This window comes from Bombus pyrosoma, linkage group LG2 (assembly GCF_014825855.1).
Source record: "Bombus pyrosoma isolate SC7728 linkage group LG2, ASM1482585v1, whole genome shotgun sequence".
NCBI classification, from domain to species: Eukaryota; Metazoa; Arthropoda; class Insecta; order Hymenoptera; family Apidae; genus Bombus; species Bombus pyrosoma.
In genome coordinates, this window is record NC_057771.1 from 14,021,626 (window position 1) to 14,042,363 (window position 20,738).

At 37.8% G+C, this 20,738-nt stretch overlaps 1 protein-coding gene across 8 annotated transcripts in view; it reads right to left on the reverse strand.

Annotated features, from left to right (window-relative positions):
- Positions 1-20,738, reverse strand: part of LOC122577820 — a 266,738-nt gene that overhangs the window by 83,423 nt on the left and 162,577 nt on the right. For all 8 annotated transcript variants that reach the window (XM_043749453.1, XM_043749448.1, XM_043749456.1 and 5 more), the window contains 2 exons: positions 17,963-18,075; positions 6,535-6,700 (listed from right to left, as the gene is read on the reverse strand). In XM_043749453.1, coding sequence (XP_043605388.1) covers positions 6,535-6,700; positions 17,963-18,075 — 279 coding nt within the window. The remainder of the gene's footprint in view (positions 1-6,534; positions 6,701-17,962; positions 18,076-20,738) is intronic.

Consider the following 20,738-nt stretch of genomic DNA (forward strand, 5'->3'; position numbering starts at 1 on the left):
TAGTTGGAATAATTTCGGCGTTTGCATGGATGAGGGCGGTGGCTACCAGTTTTATCCTTAGCAACCCGTTCTTCGTTTTGAACTGACCGAGGCGAGGCTCAGCCACCGTGTGAATTCGCCAGGATGGAGAGCGATCAGCGTCTTTCAAACGGCGAGGCGAAAGTAAGGTCTGAATAATGAATCGGGACGAGGAACGGGCCTGAGATGGTTCGTACATTTGACCATCTTGAATCCTTTAGGGCTGATCCCTATGAGATGTTCGAGCAAGTTACCCGGCCGTTATCCGGATGCCGGTTTACATTCCGGGCCGACCGCTGGAAAAGGGAATTCAAATGGCTACAGCGCATAGAACATATCGTCCTCCCTTTGTTGCGAACCTCATGCAAAGATCTACTTTTCATGACGATTCTACTCGTTTTTTCGAATAAGTGGCGAGAATATTCTACTATAGTTCGTAGTTGAGATTAAAGGAAAATTGGGTTGGATTAACTATTCTTTTTTATGGATTTATTTTGGTGGGTTTATCTCTTCCTCTGTTGAATTTCATTTATTTGAAGCGTATGTATTGCAGAGAAATTTTAATTAATTGATTAGATTTTAGTTGCTTTGGTCGAGTAAGAAAGTTTGTTTATTATTTCATCTGGCAAAGAATTTTACATATCAGTTAAATAAACTTGAGTCCCTGTTATTTCAACGAAAGGTGATAGTGATGAGAATACAAAATTCAGTTATTGTGAAGTATTTGCTCTTCGAAAAATGTTTCAGGAAAATGAAGTTACACTACGTGGATATTTTTATAGGTGTGGTAATGTTTGAAGGTAAAGTAAGTTACAGTTTGCAGCCTTGATGCTTTTCATGGTTAACGCATGTGATACAAGTTGGAAAATTTTGAAAAGGCAAATATTTGTTTTAGTTGTTCATAATAGCGAAGTAGAAACGTGTACATAATTTCGTTAAAGAGGAGGAAATAGTAGGATCTTTGTAAAAGGAAGTCGATCGATTACAGTCGTTAACCTAGTTTTGCTTTTCCATAGGTATGTCGAGAAGGTTCGCGACTCAAAGTCACAGGATTCTCAGCGGAAAACGTGTCGCTGGGTAATTATCGTTACTCGTGTGCACCGTTCTCGAGCCAGTTAATGTTAATAGACAACCTGTGCACCATTACAACTTTCCTAATTAGCAAACCACATTCTTTTTCACGCGTTTGTTGAAATTCTGTTAATTTCGTAGTTATCGTTCCACACTAACAAGTCTACCACGTATTTATTCGCACGAATATTTACATTCTATCTGTTGAAATTATCGAAATATCATAAGCAAAATTTTGTGCAAAATTTTAATAAACGCTTGGCCGTTGTTCGATGATGATAGCGAATATTTATGCATTTTCCATAGATCCACATTTTAAAATACAATTCCGCTTCATCCCCAGTCGCAATCGACAGTTTTCGCGTTGTTTTACAAAATGTCGGAAAAACTGGTAATTTCCTATGGAATCTCCATGCAACGATATTGTTGGCGAATTAGTATCCAGCTGTTAGAAATTTCCATGCAGACTCGAGTAAAGCGAGCGACCGCCAGCGTATACGATTAATCGTTATTTAAAATTGCAGTCGCAACCGCAGTCGTTGGTTGTCCGTTTGTTCTCTTTTTCGTCGTTTTCACGACGATATTTCGCTCGTTTCAATTAGCGTGTCGCGGGAAAAAGTTGTCCAGTCACCGAGTTATTGCAGAGAAGTTTAAGACAATCGTGGCTCAGAGCGAGTCGAAACTTCCGTTCAGCTTTTTCGTGCAATTTTTGCCGTGCCGCTAAACGATGAAACAATCACCGTATCCGTTTTCATGGAATAACATTCGTTTGTTAGAGTGTTTCAGTAGAATGGCGATAAAACGTAGAACAGTGCGTGAGATTATTTAGAATTTCCATCACGTTGCACAGAGGAAAATAAGTTCCGTCCTCTGGGATTCTTCTGACTTGTCACATGTCGTTGTTTGTCTTGCTGGGAAATCAAAATGGATTGCATATTCTATGAGAATTTATTACCACGAGGATGAAAGTGGAGCGAAGGTCTCATAAATATTCCAGTGTATTGGGGCTACAACGTGTTATCTGATTATTGGCTCTATTTTTATATGATAAGACAATCTTCTCCTTTTCGTTCTTTTCAACGTTGCTGCGTCCTTTGAGGCATCTGGGAATCTTTCTATCGGTAGAAACTTTTTAAACTTGAAGGGAGAGTGAAAGAATTGTTATTTATTTCTAATCTTTCGCTTAAATATTTTACGCAAGAAAGCTTTTTTTTAAACATTAAGAATCTTTTTGTTTGTTTAAATAAGGACGACATAGAAAACAACGGACATAATATATGGTGTGTATGTTTGTATGCATGGTGGTATGTTTCTGACGTTGATTCTTTACGAGAGAGATTGAAGAAAAAAAATCAACTGAATTTTAAGCGACAAAGAGATACCAGAGCAGAAAAAGGAAACGTGCGAACGACATAGAACTCTTCATTGACTTTTCAGTTTGAAATGATATTCTGTGGATGAAATAGTGAAAGCTGACTTCGAACATATGCAGGTCGAGTAAAATTCGCATACGTTCGAAGTTGAACGATTTTGCGGGTTATCCTGCTGCTTCTGGAATCAAAATGCGGTCGGATTTAGATCCTCGTACTACACCCAGAATGATCAGACAGACTGTTTCCACTAAAATATTTCCCGTGAATTGCTAACGATTCTTTCATCTTCTATCGTCAGAAAAAATTAATTTTTATGTCAGTACATCTCAATTAAACGAGGACGCGAAAAATTATCTGTCGGAATGGGATTTTCAGATAGAATACAAAGCTCTGAAAATATTTCTGTCTGTGTTTTACTTGAATCACATTATCGGAATAGTATATATTGGAAATAATATTCATTCATTTATGCGGACAAAATTATTGTTAACGACTTGCTACATCCCGTATTCGTTATAATTTTGTATTGGAGATTATTGAAGATTTATAATCAATAATAACCAATACTTCAACTTACTGTGCTATACGATATATATATAAGACAAAATTTCATGTAACATGAAATTGATTACCGTTGATGTAAAAGTATATCATTCTAAAAGATAGTAAAGAAATTTTATTATAGTAATTACTTGTAACATACTATTTTCCAAGCAGTTTCAAATTTTCTAGAGCTGAAGAAATTAAAAGCATGAAGGTTAAGAGTACATTCAGAGTGTTCGCCATAAGAATATTTCGATTAAAATATCAATTGTACGATTTAAAATTTCCGCGAAAAGCTTCGAACGGATCATAGGCTGGTTTTCAATTGCTTTGTCCGTCACGAGGATGAATGGCGCGATGTTGGAGAAAGTGAAGGGGAACACGGAACAGAAAGACGGAACGCATGTTCGCGTTTCAAAGAAGAGGGAAGTGCTTGGTGTACTTTTGACGTCTGCCCCTCGTATGGAAGTACTTTCCAGCAGCCGGCGCAGTAAAAAACTAGTCACTGGCAATGAAGAAGGCGAAAAAGCGCCGCACTGCTTGCATGTACCGTGATTATTTTCCCCTTTTCTCCCTCTTTCTACTCCTCTCTCGCTTTCGAGTCACCGTACAGGAATTACGAATCATTCTTTGTCGAGTTCTTCGTTCACGAAACTCGTTCTTTCAACGCCTTAAACGAATTAAACGTCGCTTTTTCATTCTAGATTTAGCTAATTATAACGCTGTCTATGTTTGCATAGCAGAGTCCGCATTGAAAAGACTCAGCGTTCTAAGAACGATAACGCAATGATACGATACTTGAAGAATTGGTTTATGTACATGATAGGCTGTTAGGAATTCAGAGAAAAATTTTCGTCAAATAATTTCTCGAATTTTATGTAGCGATGAACGAAAATATTGATACAGACCACTTTTTCTTCTCTACAATTCGAATCTGCTTTATAGTCATTGAAATGTTATGCTTCGCTAAAAATAGTCCATTACATATTTTTTAGTATTTGTCTCCTCTATACAGCAATTTAGCAATAATGAGTTATAATGTATTTTAACCCTAGACTCAAAAGGTATATATTTTACAGAAATATTCGCGCGAAGGAAACTTCACATAAGGAAATCTGTGTCAATACTTTTGAGTTTCGTCACCGTCCGTAATAATCTACTTATATTTTCAAGAAATTCACATCAATCATTAAACGGTACCGCGATAGCATCGATCATGCTACGAAGTCTATAATTCACCGTTAATGCGTGTTTAAATAGGTACTTTCCGGCAAACCATAGGATTAACAGTTACTGGGGAAGCAGTTTCCATTAATTTCGATGGATCGACAGATTGCACGTGACTATAATCCGATGTATCATTAATCTAGGTTAAGAAGCAACGTATACATTGTTAACGAGCTGAGACACAACGTTTCGTAGGGGAGGCAGTATGTGGTGATTTGATAGTCCCTCTTTAGGTTGCGCGACAGTCAGCGCGAAGATTTCCTGCGCGTATCTTCCATTCGGATTACCATACATACACGTACACGCGTACAGCGTTGGCTGTGGAGGATAATGGACTGAAGTTACAGCTCGTGGTAAATTGTCGAAGTTCGAAAACAAGCGGTAACGAGAACCGAGAAACGATGCTTTATACATATTCAGCGTGTAATGAAATACGAAACTAGTTAAGAGTACGCACGCGAGCAGCTTCGTGATGCATACTACCTTTGCTGTTTCGTGATTATAATAGAAAGCAGGACGCCCGTCAGATTCTATAATACCATTCGTTGCACCAAAAACTAGTCTAATGTTATCGAAATTTAGTTTATTATTATTTTTCAATATGAAACCTGATGTGCAATTTAGAAAAGATTTAGAACTGGTCTTCAAAACTGATAAACAACCGACTATTCTCTGTCGTTCTTTCGAATTTTGTATTTGGAATGAATTACCTGTTGACGAGAATCTTTATCGTCAATTTGTTTAATAGTCGAACTCAATACGTTTCCATTACACTGTGAACGTGCTTTTGACGAAGACACGTGGAAATATAGAAAAGCCTAGAGTCCAGTTTATTGCATTAAAGAAATCTGACAACGGTAGAAAATTGATAAAAGTATAAAATTGAGCTTCCTATTTTTCAAGAAATGTGTAGTGAACACATTTTTTCTCTTCAGAATATACTCTTCAACTTTCAACGCACACTGCATGTACTGTCTTAATAAAACATACGTCGCGTGATACTACATTAAAAATCATGCTCTCGAAAATGCCTTTCCTTTCAGCTGCAGCAATTCCGCCAACGATCTCTCAAATTTTTTCTTTCCTATTTCAATCCAATTAAACGCAACGGAACAAAGAGGGAAAAATGTTTCGCCATCAAAACAAACACAGGCAAACACCTCATAAAAGAGAAACTACCCTCGATTGCAAAAGCATTCTCGTAAAGTAAACGCGAGTGAGTAAATGTGGAAATCGTTCGAGGGGTAGGCAAGAAAGACGAACTGGCTCGAGGGGCTCGGAGATAACTCGATACACGGAATAACAGGAGTTTCGCACGTGTTTCTTTCCGCTCGAGGGGATGATTCGACCAGTGATGAGGTGCCTGGCTGTGGCTCGTCGACGATGCAGCTGAACGAGAACGTATTATCAAACCCTGTTGTCGCGGAGCTTCACAAAAGGTCTGCAACCCCTTGTAAGCACGAAAAACGCTCGTATTGACTCACGACAATTCTATAGACCTGAATTTCGGCGGAACATTTTCGAGTCCGTCGTCTCATCAGAGGTTTGCATGAGGCCTCTCACACGACGTTCGAAATTGGTTTCGTTGTCGACTGACGTTAAAAGGTACAGCCTGTACGCGGCGAGAGGGGCTACCACTCGACGCAAGACGCTTCCAGCCGTATCTCTGCGAACGAGTGGTTGTTATTTAAATATTTGCGAACGTGTTGAATATCAGGAACCACCGTTCCGTGACTGGAAATCTTATTTGCTTGAAATGATGGCGTCACGTGAAAATCGTTGCCCCATAGTGATAGTATTTTCAAAATTGTTCCTGTTCGATTTTTTTCTATTTTTAATGTCAGAAAAGTTGTAAGCTGTTAAGTGGTATGTAAACAAGACTATGAATAAAAATTTCTCTTTGTATGTTTGCTTTTGTAGTATGTTTATCGTAATGTGCGATAATCAAGATTTTTTAATCACTTAGAATCACTCAGATATCTTGATAATCAAGAGTTTTTCTATAAAACTGATTGAAATTTTAGATGCTAATGCATTAAATAAACGTCATTTAAATATCGTTCATCTTGATGTCGAAATTAAGTCAACGATATGATACATAGTAAGGAAGAATATAAAATATGTTAGAAAATTTATTATACAACAAATTTGGTTTGTCAAATTATTCTAAGTGATTAAAAGATGTAACTAGATAACATTGGCTTCTTTCATTAGAAAGAAGTATTTACCGTCGTTTGTGAGGATGTAAAAAGAGTAAGAGGATAAATGAGTGCAATGAGAAACACTGAATAGGCGTACTCACTTTTCAGGCAGAAGCACGGCGGTGAAGTTAATCGCGATGGACATCCGTGGGCCGGAAGTAATCGAGTAGAGACACCGGATGTTCGGAGGATACAGGCCAGGATATCCAGGGCTCGCTAGCACGCATCCGTCCAGGCAATCGGTATCCTTGTAATACCAGTCGCACTCTAAAAGCACATAAAAACATTTATGACAGCCTTACGAGAATAGAAAATTGCAGTTTTTTGGTTCCTCGAATATAATTACGTACGTATATAATTATGTTTTTTTAATACTTTCATACTTTCGGAAACTCATTATGTTTCTCAATTGAAAATTGTGTAAGATTTATTTGTCAAGTTTCGAAGATCAAAAATGTCCAATACTAAACTCTATACGAAATGCTTTATGAATCTTCTCGAACCTTTCACTATTTTTAAAGGTATGAACAAAGAAGTGTAATCTAAAAAATATATTCGGAAATGAAAGGAATCTCGAAACCGCGAACATATTAATCATACCTAACGTCGATGAAATGTTTTTTTTTATCAATTTTTCTTGACTTCGTTTACACGACTTTTTGTTTGTTAATTTTTCCGAATTTCGTTTCCTCGACTTCGTTTAATGGAAACTCTGTCGCGACGAAAATTCGAGGCGAGCGGGAAGATAAAAAAGCCAGGGATGCGGCGGGTCAGACATTCAATTAAAATCCGCGAAACACGGTTAGAAACGTCGCAGAGTATTCGCTGTAAATTTCCCCGTATGCCAATATCAGTTCGCGATTTAATCGCGCTGCCTCGCGCCCAACGGCGCTCGCACGGTGTACGGACATTACGGGAAAGTTATGGAGCGGGGCTGGCGCAGTTCGACGCCCATCGATAGTTCAAGTGCGCCACGATGATTGAGGAAAAACGAAGAGTCCGCGTGAAAAACGACGCTCGATCGTTGAACGTGAATCGCGATATTGCAAACTAAACGTGATACGGCGGTAAAAAAATTTCAAACCCGCTTCGATACTTTGCGTTGCAGATCGGAAATTGTGTTGTTAAAGCAGTTGTTACAATTTTAGCTGTGATTTCAGGATTTCAAAATCTGAGCGTCCTTGCTTAATAACTTACTAATTAACAGCATTAGCAAAATGACAAGTTAAAAGTTGTAGATCACAAATTTCTTCTTTGCGATTTCACAATTTTCTGTCGAATAGGGTAATCAAATCAATACTTATAAATCTTCGTGCTTACAGAATTTTATATTGTTTTATTATAAAATTTGCTGTTATTGTGTAAGGATATTCATTAATTCTGGTAACTTGTAATTAGTCACTTGTAAAATTTCACAAATAATATTAATTCAATTGTGTGGGAGGTTCCTGAAAATAACTTTGATATTTATATCGACAATTGTATTTATAATAATCAATAATTATTCTTTTGATAGTTATTTTTTATTATTAAAATTGATTCGTAAAAGAAAGTATAAGTTAAATTGCGATGTCAGCAAGCGAGGCCACATAATAGCGAGCAAATTTAAGAGCTGCTTTCGAAAGATGCACGTGAATCCACACTGCCAGAGAAGAGGTTCAGCGACGGAACGCTAAAACAAATATTGTCTAACAAGCAAATAGTGTGACTGGACGTGGTGTGATATTTACGAATCGGCTTCTAGCTGTACATTTTCTTTTTTCGGATGTAAAGTGCGAGACATGTGGCAGCGTTTATAATCTCATGTACAAACGAAGTTGAAAATAGGAAGCAATATAATTCTAAACGAAAACATTCTTTCGATTGAAACAAACATTAGTTCAATATTGACACTGTCAATCTGTTGTTAACGTTAGAATTAAACCTAAAAAATAACAGATTGGCACCTTGTTTAACGTAATAAATATTCACTAATTCTATTCTCACCTACTATGAACATTAATACAATAATAAAATAACTTGAAAAAAATTAATATTTGAAACAATCATTTTACAAATTTTTATTCTTAGGAATTTATTTCGTAATTATCTAATTTTAGTTATCTTTTCATCATGCGCTTCTTATGACGTGTAGCCAATAAAGATTAAGAAATATGCACATGCCTTGCATGATAAAAGATAACAGAGGAGATTCATGATGGAAATCTATGAAGCATATTCGCGCAATAAAAAGAGAAGTCATTTTCTTTTTATTTATGCCACTATCAATGACAAGGGACGGTATGTCTTCTGACAAAGCAGGTTAAAAGCATAGTGCACCGTGACGCCACCGATTCGTACTACATCCTGCCAGCTTGAATTAGAATCTCTACGAGGCGAGACGATATTTTCTGGCGCGAAGCAGGCGGCGGCGCGCCACCTTCTTTGCCTTTTTCTTCTGACACGGCGTCGGAGGATGACAGCGCATAGTTGTTGCACTTGTTCGTCCTATTTGCCTCCATGTTTTTTGTTTAGTTTTATATATCCGGAGGATGCAATTGTCATAATGGGTGGATCCATTAGAGTTAGGACGGGACCAATCCACGGGCGCCAAAGCTTGTCTGAATATATATAATGGCTTCTGCGTCCTCGAGACCTTTTTTTTTTGTACCTTGTCTTTTAGCATATTTTTTCGCGCTCGGGCTCACCCTTTCGGCTTCCTGCACTGAATTCTGCTCGTTCTTTTTCCACCTAATTGCTCGCGTCCGAAGTCGCTTAATTCCGTTCCTTTCTCCGTTTTTCTCCTTCAACCTGTATTTTCTCTACCTTCTTTCTCCCTCGTTTTTTTCTCTCTCACTCGCCACAGTTAAACACATCATCGTAATTAAATGGACTTTCTACGTTTACCTTTACACTTACACACAAGATCATTGTAAAAATCGCCAAATAAATTAATATCAGCATGAATATTCGATCCTGATTCAATAACTTATGCTTCGATATTTTACCGAATGTTGGTAGTATCGTACACCGTGAACCGGTTGCATATGTTTTAACGAAACAGTTTCTCTTCCTTTGTAACAATGCTGTTTTCTTAACCAAAGTATTTAATGGAATGTTTTAGCGTTAGAAAGGTACTTGTTCGTGGCCAAATTCTCGTGCTGAACAGACGTGTTAATTAAAATACCGCGAGTCGATTCGTTTGCTTAAACGAGCACAGTTTTCAAGAAAATTGGAATAAGAGAAAGAGGAAGCGAGGAACGGAGGCGTTAAGCAAATATTTGCACAGAGAGAAAAGTTTTCTCTAATTTTCAAATACAGAGCGTAAATTTTTTTGTATAACAATAGGTCTATTTATTAAATTCAAAAGAATCTGTTATATCTTCTCCGAAATGCATTTTAATCAACGTTTGAAGGAAGCCAAACGAATAATCCTTTTATCTCGTCTGGAAAGAATGAAAACCTTGCCGCAGAGGAGAAGATTAAAGGGATAAACCTGCTATTAAATATACTTTTATATATTGATTTTTTTATAACCAAGACCTTAAAAGAACGAATTAATGCCTTTAGAGTCAATAATTTATTACCTTTATATTTCGTGTCTGATCTAGAGAGTTCGATGTATACTACTGTGCCAGATATCCATTATTATTGACTGCTACTACTTACAATCTAAAATTTCTGTCATAAAATATTATTCATAACATTATTAAAAATCTAATAATTCTCACTATTTAAATAGTAACATTTAACGTTTACCGTCTATAAAAAGGTATACATTGAAAAGTTTCATGTCTGCTACTACTTTAACCTACGCTGCTGTGTCAGCTGTACGCTATTATTCACTTCCACTATTTGTGCACTACCTGCAAGATGTATCATAAAAAGATATTTACAGTGCTCCAATTAAGATATAATAATTCTCGTCACTCAAATAGTGATACCTACTGTCTATTGCATACAAAATCTATTAAAAAACGGAAAAAGGAAAGAAGAGCTTCAGTACTCGTTGCACATGTTCCGATCGTTATTTGTTCCTTTTCAAAAGTTACCAAAAAGCTGGGTTAAAAGTGCAAACGGTAAAAGAGTGAAACTAATAATAAAAGGAGGAAAAAGACGGTCTACGTTCCGGCACGCAAACAAATCAATATAATTGAATAAAGTCAATTTACTTCGGCAACCATCGCGATTTTTCCTTCGTGCATTTTGTTTTTCAATTCGATCGTTCCCTCGTTTTAGCCACGTTCGCGTTGTAACCGGTATAGGTTGCACAAACCGGCGAAACGTTTTTGATTTCGCCTACTTTGCAAACGTTTGCCAGGTCACCCGGAAGACAGAATGTAAACCGAATGTATACATCGAGATTCTATATATCCATATATTCGAACAAGTTTTCTCTCTTCCCTGTAGCTGTCTCTCTGTTGGCATGCAAACAGTTCGATGGCGAAAGGATCGAACGCGAAGTTTGTTTTTTCGCAACACGTCATATTTACCATAACACATAGCGACACTGCAAATGGACTGTGTCATCAATATTCAACATCGTTTCGTCTAATGATAACGTTTTGAAGAGAATTACGCGATATCAGCGTGCAAATTTTTTTTTAACTTTCGTATTGTATTTCTAGTGTTAAATATTCATACGCTCGTTTATTTTCAGCTTAAAGATATAAAAACACGAGAAAAATCCAGTCGTTCAAATATTATTTTATTTTTATTTTGCCATTCTTATTTCGTTATATAAAAAAATTTAAACATCGTTTTTGAAGAGTTACTATTATTGAATTACGTTTGCGTTTTTTGTTTTCGCTTTTACATGGAATGAAATTGGCTACGCTTGGTGAAAATATAGAAAAATATCGAAATATGAAAATGGAGTTTATACGGAAATTAAAGTTACGATAAACAAACGAATATTTTTCTATATATTTTTTGGAATTCTTTATCGACGGAAGTGTTATTGCCAAATTCGCAAGCAGGGAAGTGAAATCTGACAAATGCCACGACACGACTACCTCTTAGGGATGACAGTAGGAAAGAGAGAAAGTGGCGGAGCATTTACGCAGCAGCCTGTCGAAGATTCGTGTGTTGCAGGAGAAATATATTCTTGGCGAGCTTCTGGAGGAAGTAGCGTGAATGTGATAGCTGTAGAATGTTCTTGAGATGAAGTTATAGGCCGCTTAAGAAAGCAATAAACCGTACACTTTCCTATTCGCATGCTATTCCTTTATAGTATAATTTGTGCTACTTCGATATATATTTTTCATACAACATTTCTTGTATAATGTATTTTTTTAAATATATCACAATTTTGTTTCTTTCTCTACTTCTGTTTTTAACAAGAAATTACATTCTGACGCTTAAAACCAGCTTGTATCACATTGAAATATATCCATCGAGCATCTGAAGTCTCTCAGACAAATTGGCAGACACGACGAGAGGACCGTATACGTAAAACCAGACGATTGATTTGTTTGTCAATCGGTCGACGGTTCGTTTTTCTTCCGAGTGGCTGGTTACCCTTCCCTGACACGTTTTTCTCGTATATCTCAACCCCGGGATGTGACGTAGCCTCTTGGAAAACATTCTGATTTACCAAATGATCTTTCACTTCTACAAGAACAGTCTGACGACCGACTGACTTATACTGGTGCGACACTCACGCCTCTCCATACGAGCCGCGTTGAAATATCACTGTGGAATCATCGACCTCTTCCACTTTCCTAAGAATGTCTCTCTTTGTACGATTTCTCCCGCTGGAACAAGGGAAACGGAATCCCCCTGGATTAAATCGAAAGAAGCGGAACGAAAAGACAAAAGGGGGCAAAAACGGATTTATACGGTGGCGGGAAGAAGAAGGAGAAAGTGAGGCGAGACCGAACGATTGATCTGTTTGTCAAGCGACCGCGACATTTTCGTTCGTTTCTTCTCTTCATTCTCATTTCTTCGACTTTCCTATTCTCTGTCTCCCTTCGCTTCTTTTCGTTCACGAACCTCGATAAAGCCAGGCCACACGATGGTTGTCAAAAAAAAAAAAAAAAAGGAGAACGAAGAACAAAAAGAGAAAGAAAAGGGAATTCATCCTGTGGGTGGAGTCACGTCGACGTCCGGAATCGTACGTCTCGCGCATATGGAAGGCCCCAGGCTTTCTCCCAGGGATAATCGAGAATCGTTGTCGTCTCTCGTTATACGTGGACCGGCGTTCCCTATGTACGGGGTGGGTTAAGAGAAGAGGGGGATGGGAAGAGCTTTCACCCCGGACCACCGCTTTTACCACCGCGCGGATTCATCCGTCTCTACCTTTCTTATTGCTACTCCGCCACCGGTAAAACGACCGCTCTACCACGCTGCACACCGTCGTTCCCTTCATTCCGCCTCGACTCTACCTTCCTATCGATACACTCGCTAGTACCCCAGGCAGCGTGCCGTTGCCCGTTGTAAAGGAAACCTTAAATCCGTTCCTTGGAAACGTATGACGCGACCAACGAAATAGCTCGGTGCACACGTGCATCGTGTTTGTACGTGTACGAATAATACGCGGTGATTCAGACTTACTTTTATCAGTACTGAGACTTCCTCTATGTACTTGTTACTGCTGCTTCGAGGATATCGAGGAAGTTATATACTCGTTTCTTTATTCTTTGCGAGGACATTATCGTTGCCATTTCTTCATATCACGTACAGATTGATGATAGTTAGAAATTGCTTTGTGGAAATTATGATGCTTCTTACTGCGTTAGCTTTCGCTGGGATGATATAACAAAGATATAGATTTTTGTTAGTTACTTTCTTCACGATATTTATCTTCACAGTTCGGAAGCTTTATGCGAATGACTGGACTGTGAATTTTTATCCATTTATTGAAAATTTGAAGATACCAAAATCCACGGAATGCATATACGCGAACATATGTAAAGTAATCTAAGTAGAGTACTCGGTATAATATTTATTGGACGAAGTAGATCTTTGCCTATGTTTTGTTTCTTTGATCATATTCGTAAAGATACGAATTTGCATAAATATCAGCAGTCTAGTTACGACAGTGTAATTAAGTTGAAATAACGCACAAGAACGTGTCGTTCGAAATATTAGAATAGAAATCCCGAGAATTCTCAAAACTCTTATGCGAACGATTGGAATTTCAGATATGGTTTATGTCCTGTTTCAATTTCTGATGCTAGTTAACGCGTTCTCTTTACTTTTTTGTTCTTTTCCCTTGGAGATACTAAATGAAGTCGTGAACGTCCATTTTCACTCAATATACCCTACAACGAATTAAGTTTCTTGTAGGAATATCCACCGGAGGCCACCCTGTCGAATGCTATTTCGCCGTGGAATGGACACACATTCGTCACGCTGTTCCCAGGAAATAGGGTGTCGTATAAAAAAAGTGAACGAGGACGTCGTAAAAATGTGACATCTATGTAACGGTAGGAGCACCGGTCTTTTTGACGTCCAACTATTTCCCTTCTTCTCCTTTCTTCTTTTCTTTTTTACATCCCTTTTCAACCTCATCCTACGATCCTGTCCTCGATTTCATCATTTTGATTTCGCGTGTCGAGCGAAATTCAATTCGATGCGCCGTTAATAATCTGCGCTGTATCGATCGAACAGGCTCGCGCTACTAGCGTAAGGCTCAATTTCGGTCTCCATAAATTATTCATTGTTCCCGTAGCGCGGTGCAATGTGCGTGTAAGTAATATGTATGCGGAATACAATATGTGGAGATAATTGGCACGTTATCGAACGCGTGGATCCTTCGATTAAAATCATAAATCAGACCTTTCGTACTTTCCTGTATGCTGATGATCCTATGTAGATCCAAGAAGCGTTTGTGATTATAACTAATCTTATCAGGAAAGCTGACAAAAGTTATATATATATGGTTTTAGCGATATTTTTCTACGAGTAGAAGTTCGATGATTTGATATAGAAACACAGATATCACAGGATGCAGAGGCTGCTGCTTTTTGTTTATTGCGGAGGGTTAAGCGCTACATTAAACAGCTGCAGCGTCGAGATAAGGCAACGTTCTAAACAAAATTGTCGTAACGACCAATTTCGTTATTATACTGCCTCTGCGAATACGAAGCAGAACGGCTGTGAAATTTACATTAATGCGTAGAATGTTGCACCAGGAAACATTATCCAATTAGAGTCATTCGCGCAGCAGTGCATTCCCAAAATATCCAGCTACCTGCCAATTTGGAACGTGCAATTTCGTCGCATCGATAGCCGAACACCGGGTCAAATATTAATAGAAGCGTTTCCCTACGTTTCCCATGATTTCTTTTTGACGATTTAAAAATACCAATGCGCTGCCTGATTTAGAAATTTACTTCGACGTTGGCATTTTATATTTATCGTGCTTTTCCAAATTCCAAAATCCAAATTGAACAAATAAAAATATCTCTCTCAAGAAGATCTCTTGTTATTTGATCATTCTATTCTCGTACATCAAACTTCATAAAATTATAGAATTTAACTGAAGCAAAAAATAGCGACGAAAATAATACTAACCGATTCTTCAAATGTTCTCTTCTATAAACGTAATGTTAAAAAACAGAATTTAATAATTTAGTTTCTGACGTCGCAATTGAACATTCTCTCTACATGGATCTCCATTACATCGCAATAAGCGTGGCTGAACTTCCACTCTGGAATTCTTTATCGACCAAGATTCGAACAGTTACGAACACGATAGATAATTTAGGTCGTAACATCGTGATACTACTCTTTAGAATGGCAAATTAGAGAAGTTTCTATGGAGATCGGTGGTCGAGAGCTCGTGTCGTTAACGCTTTACCTCGGTCAGTCTAAATTCTCCACGGATCCTAAACTGCCCTTATTCGGTTAAGCCCGGACGATCTCGCACTTAAGCTCGCATAATTTTCGTTCTAACTAGGCAGAAATTACGCCTCTTCTCTGTTTGCGTAAGGAAATTCATGCATCCACCGACTGCTATCGCTTTCATCCCTCGTCCCATCCTTTCTGGCAATCTTCTATTTCTCTCTTTCGAAAGTCCATGGCCACGACCGTTTTCAGTTCTCCATCGATTCAGAATTAACGTCGAGTGCAAAGATTCCACGGACACCAAGGATCCTCGAAAGCCGAGCGTTTCTCACATTTTCTTCCAGGATTTCACTCGGGAAAAGAATACTCTTACCAAGACGCCCCTGTCACGAGAACCTTTCCCCTTTTTCTTTCGTCTCGTTCTTGTTCCTCTTTGCCGTGAATCTTGCGCGAAAAAGATGGAAGATAGTGTATACTCTTAGAGTGATCCGTTGCGACGTTCGAATTCTGAAATTGGATTCTCTTTTTTCTTTAATCTTCTCTTGCGAATCAGAATTTCTTTCGATCTGCTCTGTTTCCATTTCTTCCTCTTTGATTCCCTAGCGTAGAAATGAGAATTATTTTCTAGCGTGGAATTTTGTTAGGATATCGATAGTGAGTAAAGAACGATTTGACGAATTATATATGGAGATTCGGCATGCATCGACTCGTTTGAGCCGATAACCCCTTACGGGTACATTTTTACAAATGGTTCGCTTCAAATGCAAAAAGGATGACGAGTCTAAATACACTACAATTTGCGATACGAAACAGGTTGCCCGTTAACATCAGCCGTATTTCACTAAATTTTCATTTCGTCGTCTATTGATGACAACTACTATGGTATAAAGTCAAACTACTCAATTACCTATTGTAACTACTCATTTTATTATTGAGAATATTAGCAGGAATGAGAACTTGATGCTATTATATATCGCAAGTAGCCGAGTTTTGAATGCCAGAAATACGTGAAAGAATCTAGCGTTGAGATTAGGATGTGAAAGAAGAGTACGTGGTCACCCAAGATTTTGGGTGAACGTGACTGGATGTGTCCTAAAAATATTTGCATATTTCGCTTGAAATGAGTGACAGAAAGAACGCGTGGGTGTTAGATTCTTCTAACACATATCCACTGTGCTGTGTTGTATCGTGTTCGTATATCTTTAAATTATACAGAGTCCCGCCGAGTAGCATGTAAAAGCGTACACAACGTGATTCCTTGCGGAAAAATAAGTGAAAAACATAGAATAAAATTCTCTCATTCGGTTTTCAAGAAAATTGAGTTTGAAAATTTACTAAATATACTCGAACATGAATAATTCCGGACTAGACAGTACTAAATAATCGTCAGGAGGTCGTTCTATGTGTAAAAATAAATCGAAAATGTCGAATAAAATTCTTTCGCAAGACACTTTGTTTCCAAGAAAGGCAAATTTGAAAATTTATCATACGCATGCACTAGACCGATTTTTAATTAAAAATGTTTCAGCTATATTTTCTTCAAAATGAAACCTTAAAAGGAAACATTTTATTTCACATCTTTTACTTATTTTCGCATCTAGAAAGACATCCTATTGATTGTTTTTCGTATTCAGTCGGTAATCAGCCACGTTCAAGTATTAATTTTCAAATCCGATTTTCTCGAAAACTAAGCCGAAAACGAAAATATTTGACCCTATTATTATTTTCTTATTTTTCCACAAGGAGAATTTGCGAAATAAACGTCGCGCTTGTATTTTGTTAGATCTGGCCATAAAAAATTCCAATGTTATTAAATAACATTTTTATTACTTTACTTTACGTTTGTGAAGTAAAACTTATCTGGAATTGAACATTGCTCCACTAATCTGGTATCCCGAGGCTGATCCGTTAATTTCGAAACGGTGAATTGGTTTGTACGCCGAGGTACCGGCTTGAAAATCGATGTAGCGCGTTTGAACCGCAGGTGTCTGCCTATTACAGACGAAAATGAACTCGCTAATGATACAATCGCATAATATCCTACAGCTAGATAAAGTTATCGGTAACGAACCCGGAAACCGATCTAGATCAATGTTTGATCTGCGAGGCAGGACAGTTTAGCGTATTCGTTCGGTCTCGTCGTTGCTCGATATCCCTCAAAGAGGTGAATTTACCTGGCGCTGTTAATTTCTACGTGTTGTTTGATTGCTCTAGCTATCCTGATTGACTTATGATTTCGCGGTGCGAGTTTGCATTGCTCATTGAAGCACGAAACGTGGCGTACAAAGCATTTTTGGCGGAAGAGATTACATTTTTCGTTGCAGTTTCGATTGGTATTCAAAATTGACATTAACATAAGTTTTACTCAAACTTCGTTTCAACTTCCACGAAATTTTTTACAAGAAAAGTTTTTTCCTCGTATCTTGAGAAAATTAGATCGAGTTTTATCGTTGCAGATTTTTAAGTGTTCCTGCGTAAACCTGTAAAATAAGACCTTGCGCTTTATCACCTACCCTTGAGATCTGTCGAGATTCGAAAGTTACAACCCACAAGAAAAGGTCTTAGAGTGTCCTTTCTAAATATTATTTTATAACTTGGCCACATATATCCTTCCTTCTATTAAATAATAATATTTTATACATGGAAATTTATAGCAAAAATATCGTGAATTTAAATTTTATGAATGTCATTGGACAATAAAATAAAACGGTGATAAAATGGAACAGGTTGCTGCAACAGGAAGAAAGGCTCACTCACCAGTGTTGTTCTTCGGATCTCCGCCTTTTACTGGCCAACCAACGGATACGCTCGCTTTGGACGAGAAACTGAAGTACGCCAGGAATTGGGATCTTGTGGTGCTTTCGTTTATTCTGAAACAAACGTAAATACTTAGCCTGCCTGGTTCACGTGTGCAAGATACACGGAATTTTGCGCGTTGAAACAATAAAAGAAACTTGTTATAAATATCATGAACCGAGTTATTGCGTGATCCATACTGGTCCGTGATATTTACGGTTGATTCTCATGGCATGGCACACGCTAGAGAAATTTACGTATTCTTCGTAAATGATGCAGAAGGCTATTGCCCGCGAAGGAGCCGCCCAATTTTTTATCAATTCGCGTGCGCTGCTTATGAACGACCTGTACGTTTGTCTTAAAATTTGAATTTTTCTAGGGACCGAAATATAATGCATGGAATAAAAAATTAATGAGAACGAAAAATGTATGATACAAAGGAAGAAGAACATAGAGACATCTGTACAAAAGTAAAAAAAAGAATTCAGGTTTGATTAAATACGAATTTTTACTGTTTAGTTGATAAACCGTCTGACCAGAGAATCGGCCAAGCTCATACTACTGCGAAACCGCAGTTGGCTCTAGCTACACGATAGTTCGTTTTATCGACAAATCTTTTTAACAAGATCTACAGTTTCTGGCAGTTTTCATTGATGAAACCGTTTCGTAATTAAACCATTATTATTAAATTATCATTTATATAAACTTGAAACAATTTTTTCAATTATTCGTAAGTTACAACATTCGCATGTAACACTTTGTACGTCAAAAAGATATCATCGAACTAGAAACGAACCTATGTTGCATTGTAACAGAAATAGATTTATTCTCCTCATGAAACGAGATCAAACGGGCCAGACGGAAACGGTGCACGTCTTGAAGACGAAAACGTGCCTCGAAACTAACGGAGTGTATCGCCGTGTTATTACGCAGAAACAGTCAGTGGCACGATGAAAAATACGATCGAACTGTTTCAACGTTCCTCGAAAACTTTTTGACGAAGCATGTTCGCGCGACGATCGAGAACGACGGCAGGAACATAATCGAACATGTATCTCGCAATCGAAGGAATCGTGTTTTCGGAAAAAGATCGACGAGGTCAAGCCGACGAAGTTTCTTCGAGATTAGTCCAGCATCGATCCGAGATCGGACTGGTCGTTTGCCGTGTTGGAGAACTGTTTAGAAAGCAAGCACGTCCGAGTCCTTCGTCGAATGGACGAGAATCGATATCTGAACCTCTTTTCGAGAAAGAAGAACTTCTTCCATCAACAGGACCTATGTTCCACATAAAAACTTATCGCTCGTAGAGTATCTTCGCGCTCCTGACGTTCTTCACTCTTTTTCTTTTAATTAAAACGATATGTCATTTGGGTTTTTTCTTCTGAACGCGTCCGAATGGTTTGGACGAAGTTGTTTTTAACATTTTATTCTATGTTTATTATTGGAAATTCAAGCATTATTTTTATTACATGTTGTTAGAAATGAAAGATACAGCTAGTGGAATACACATAACTTTTATTTAAATCAAAGTAATTTTTTATAGGGATTGAGCTAAGTTTGATAGAAGATTCGCGCAGTTCTGCTTGGAGCGCGAATTTGTTCATTTAGAACGTATGAAGTTTCGTAATTATTTTACGTGTCCATAATGAATTTTTCAATTTTTGTCACATTTCCATGGATCATTATAAGAGAAGATATAAATATCAGTCTAAAAATGGATGGATTTCATATTATACGGAAATTGCAATAATATTCCTACAGAAAATTGTACTCTGTCATTAGCGAATACGTATTATTTTAATGAGCCCTTTAAAATAAAATAATACTATCTCTGAAATATATATCGTACATATTATACGTGTACAAATGTTGTAATGATACAACTGTATGTAAATATAACATATTCGTAACAGAGTATGATAAACTTGAAATTCACGTTTATCAGCAATTTAATGGGTATGAAACCATGCAGAGTGCAGTACGAAACGTTAAAACGGAGGAGAACAAGTTATTGGCGACAGAAGGTTTCCAGGAGAAGATATCGACGACACTGAAACGCGAGGCACGACTCTGATGACTCCTGTGCCTTGAGACTCGACACCGACGACTCTAGGGGTTTAGCGCCAGAAACTGGTTATCTCGGAGCGTGAAATGCGATAGGAACTATCCTCGGGTCGGTGAAGCCGAAGTTGGACTTACTCTTGGACTGTTGGATCGACTATTGATAACACGCGTAGTCATTGAGTTTGACGATAATAACTCTTCAAATTACGTGTGCCGTTAATGACGATACCAGAGACGTCAATCGCCCACGATTGCTGATTATACTCTAATGACGATTTCCATCTTGGTTCCACCTATATCGATGACTCGTAACCTACTTCGGTTGACATTAATGATGTGGTCCTTAGAAACACAAAGTATTTATGAAATGTATGCCTTGAAGATGTATTTTTAAAAATTCTTATTCTGATGCAAGAATTTCATTATTCTACGTATTTATGTGAAGAATACAAAATGTTTATTAAAATAGAAATATCCGCAGATAGTGTTAAGACGATAAGAGAAACCTGGATGTAAAATAAAACTGTGTATGAAGTTATTTGTGAGACTGTATTTGAAACTGTAAAACTATCCTGGAATGTGGGGTAAATCGGTGATTTTCATACTGAAGCGGTTTCTGCGTTTCTCCGGATTCGCCGGGCAGCAAGCAGTGCAATAAAAGTGTAGGTCACCG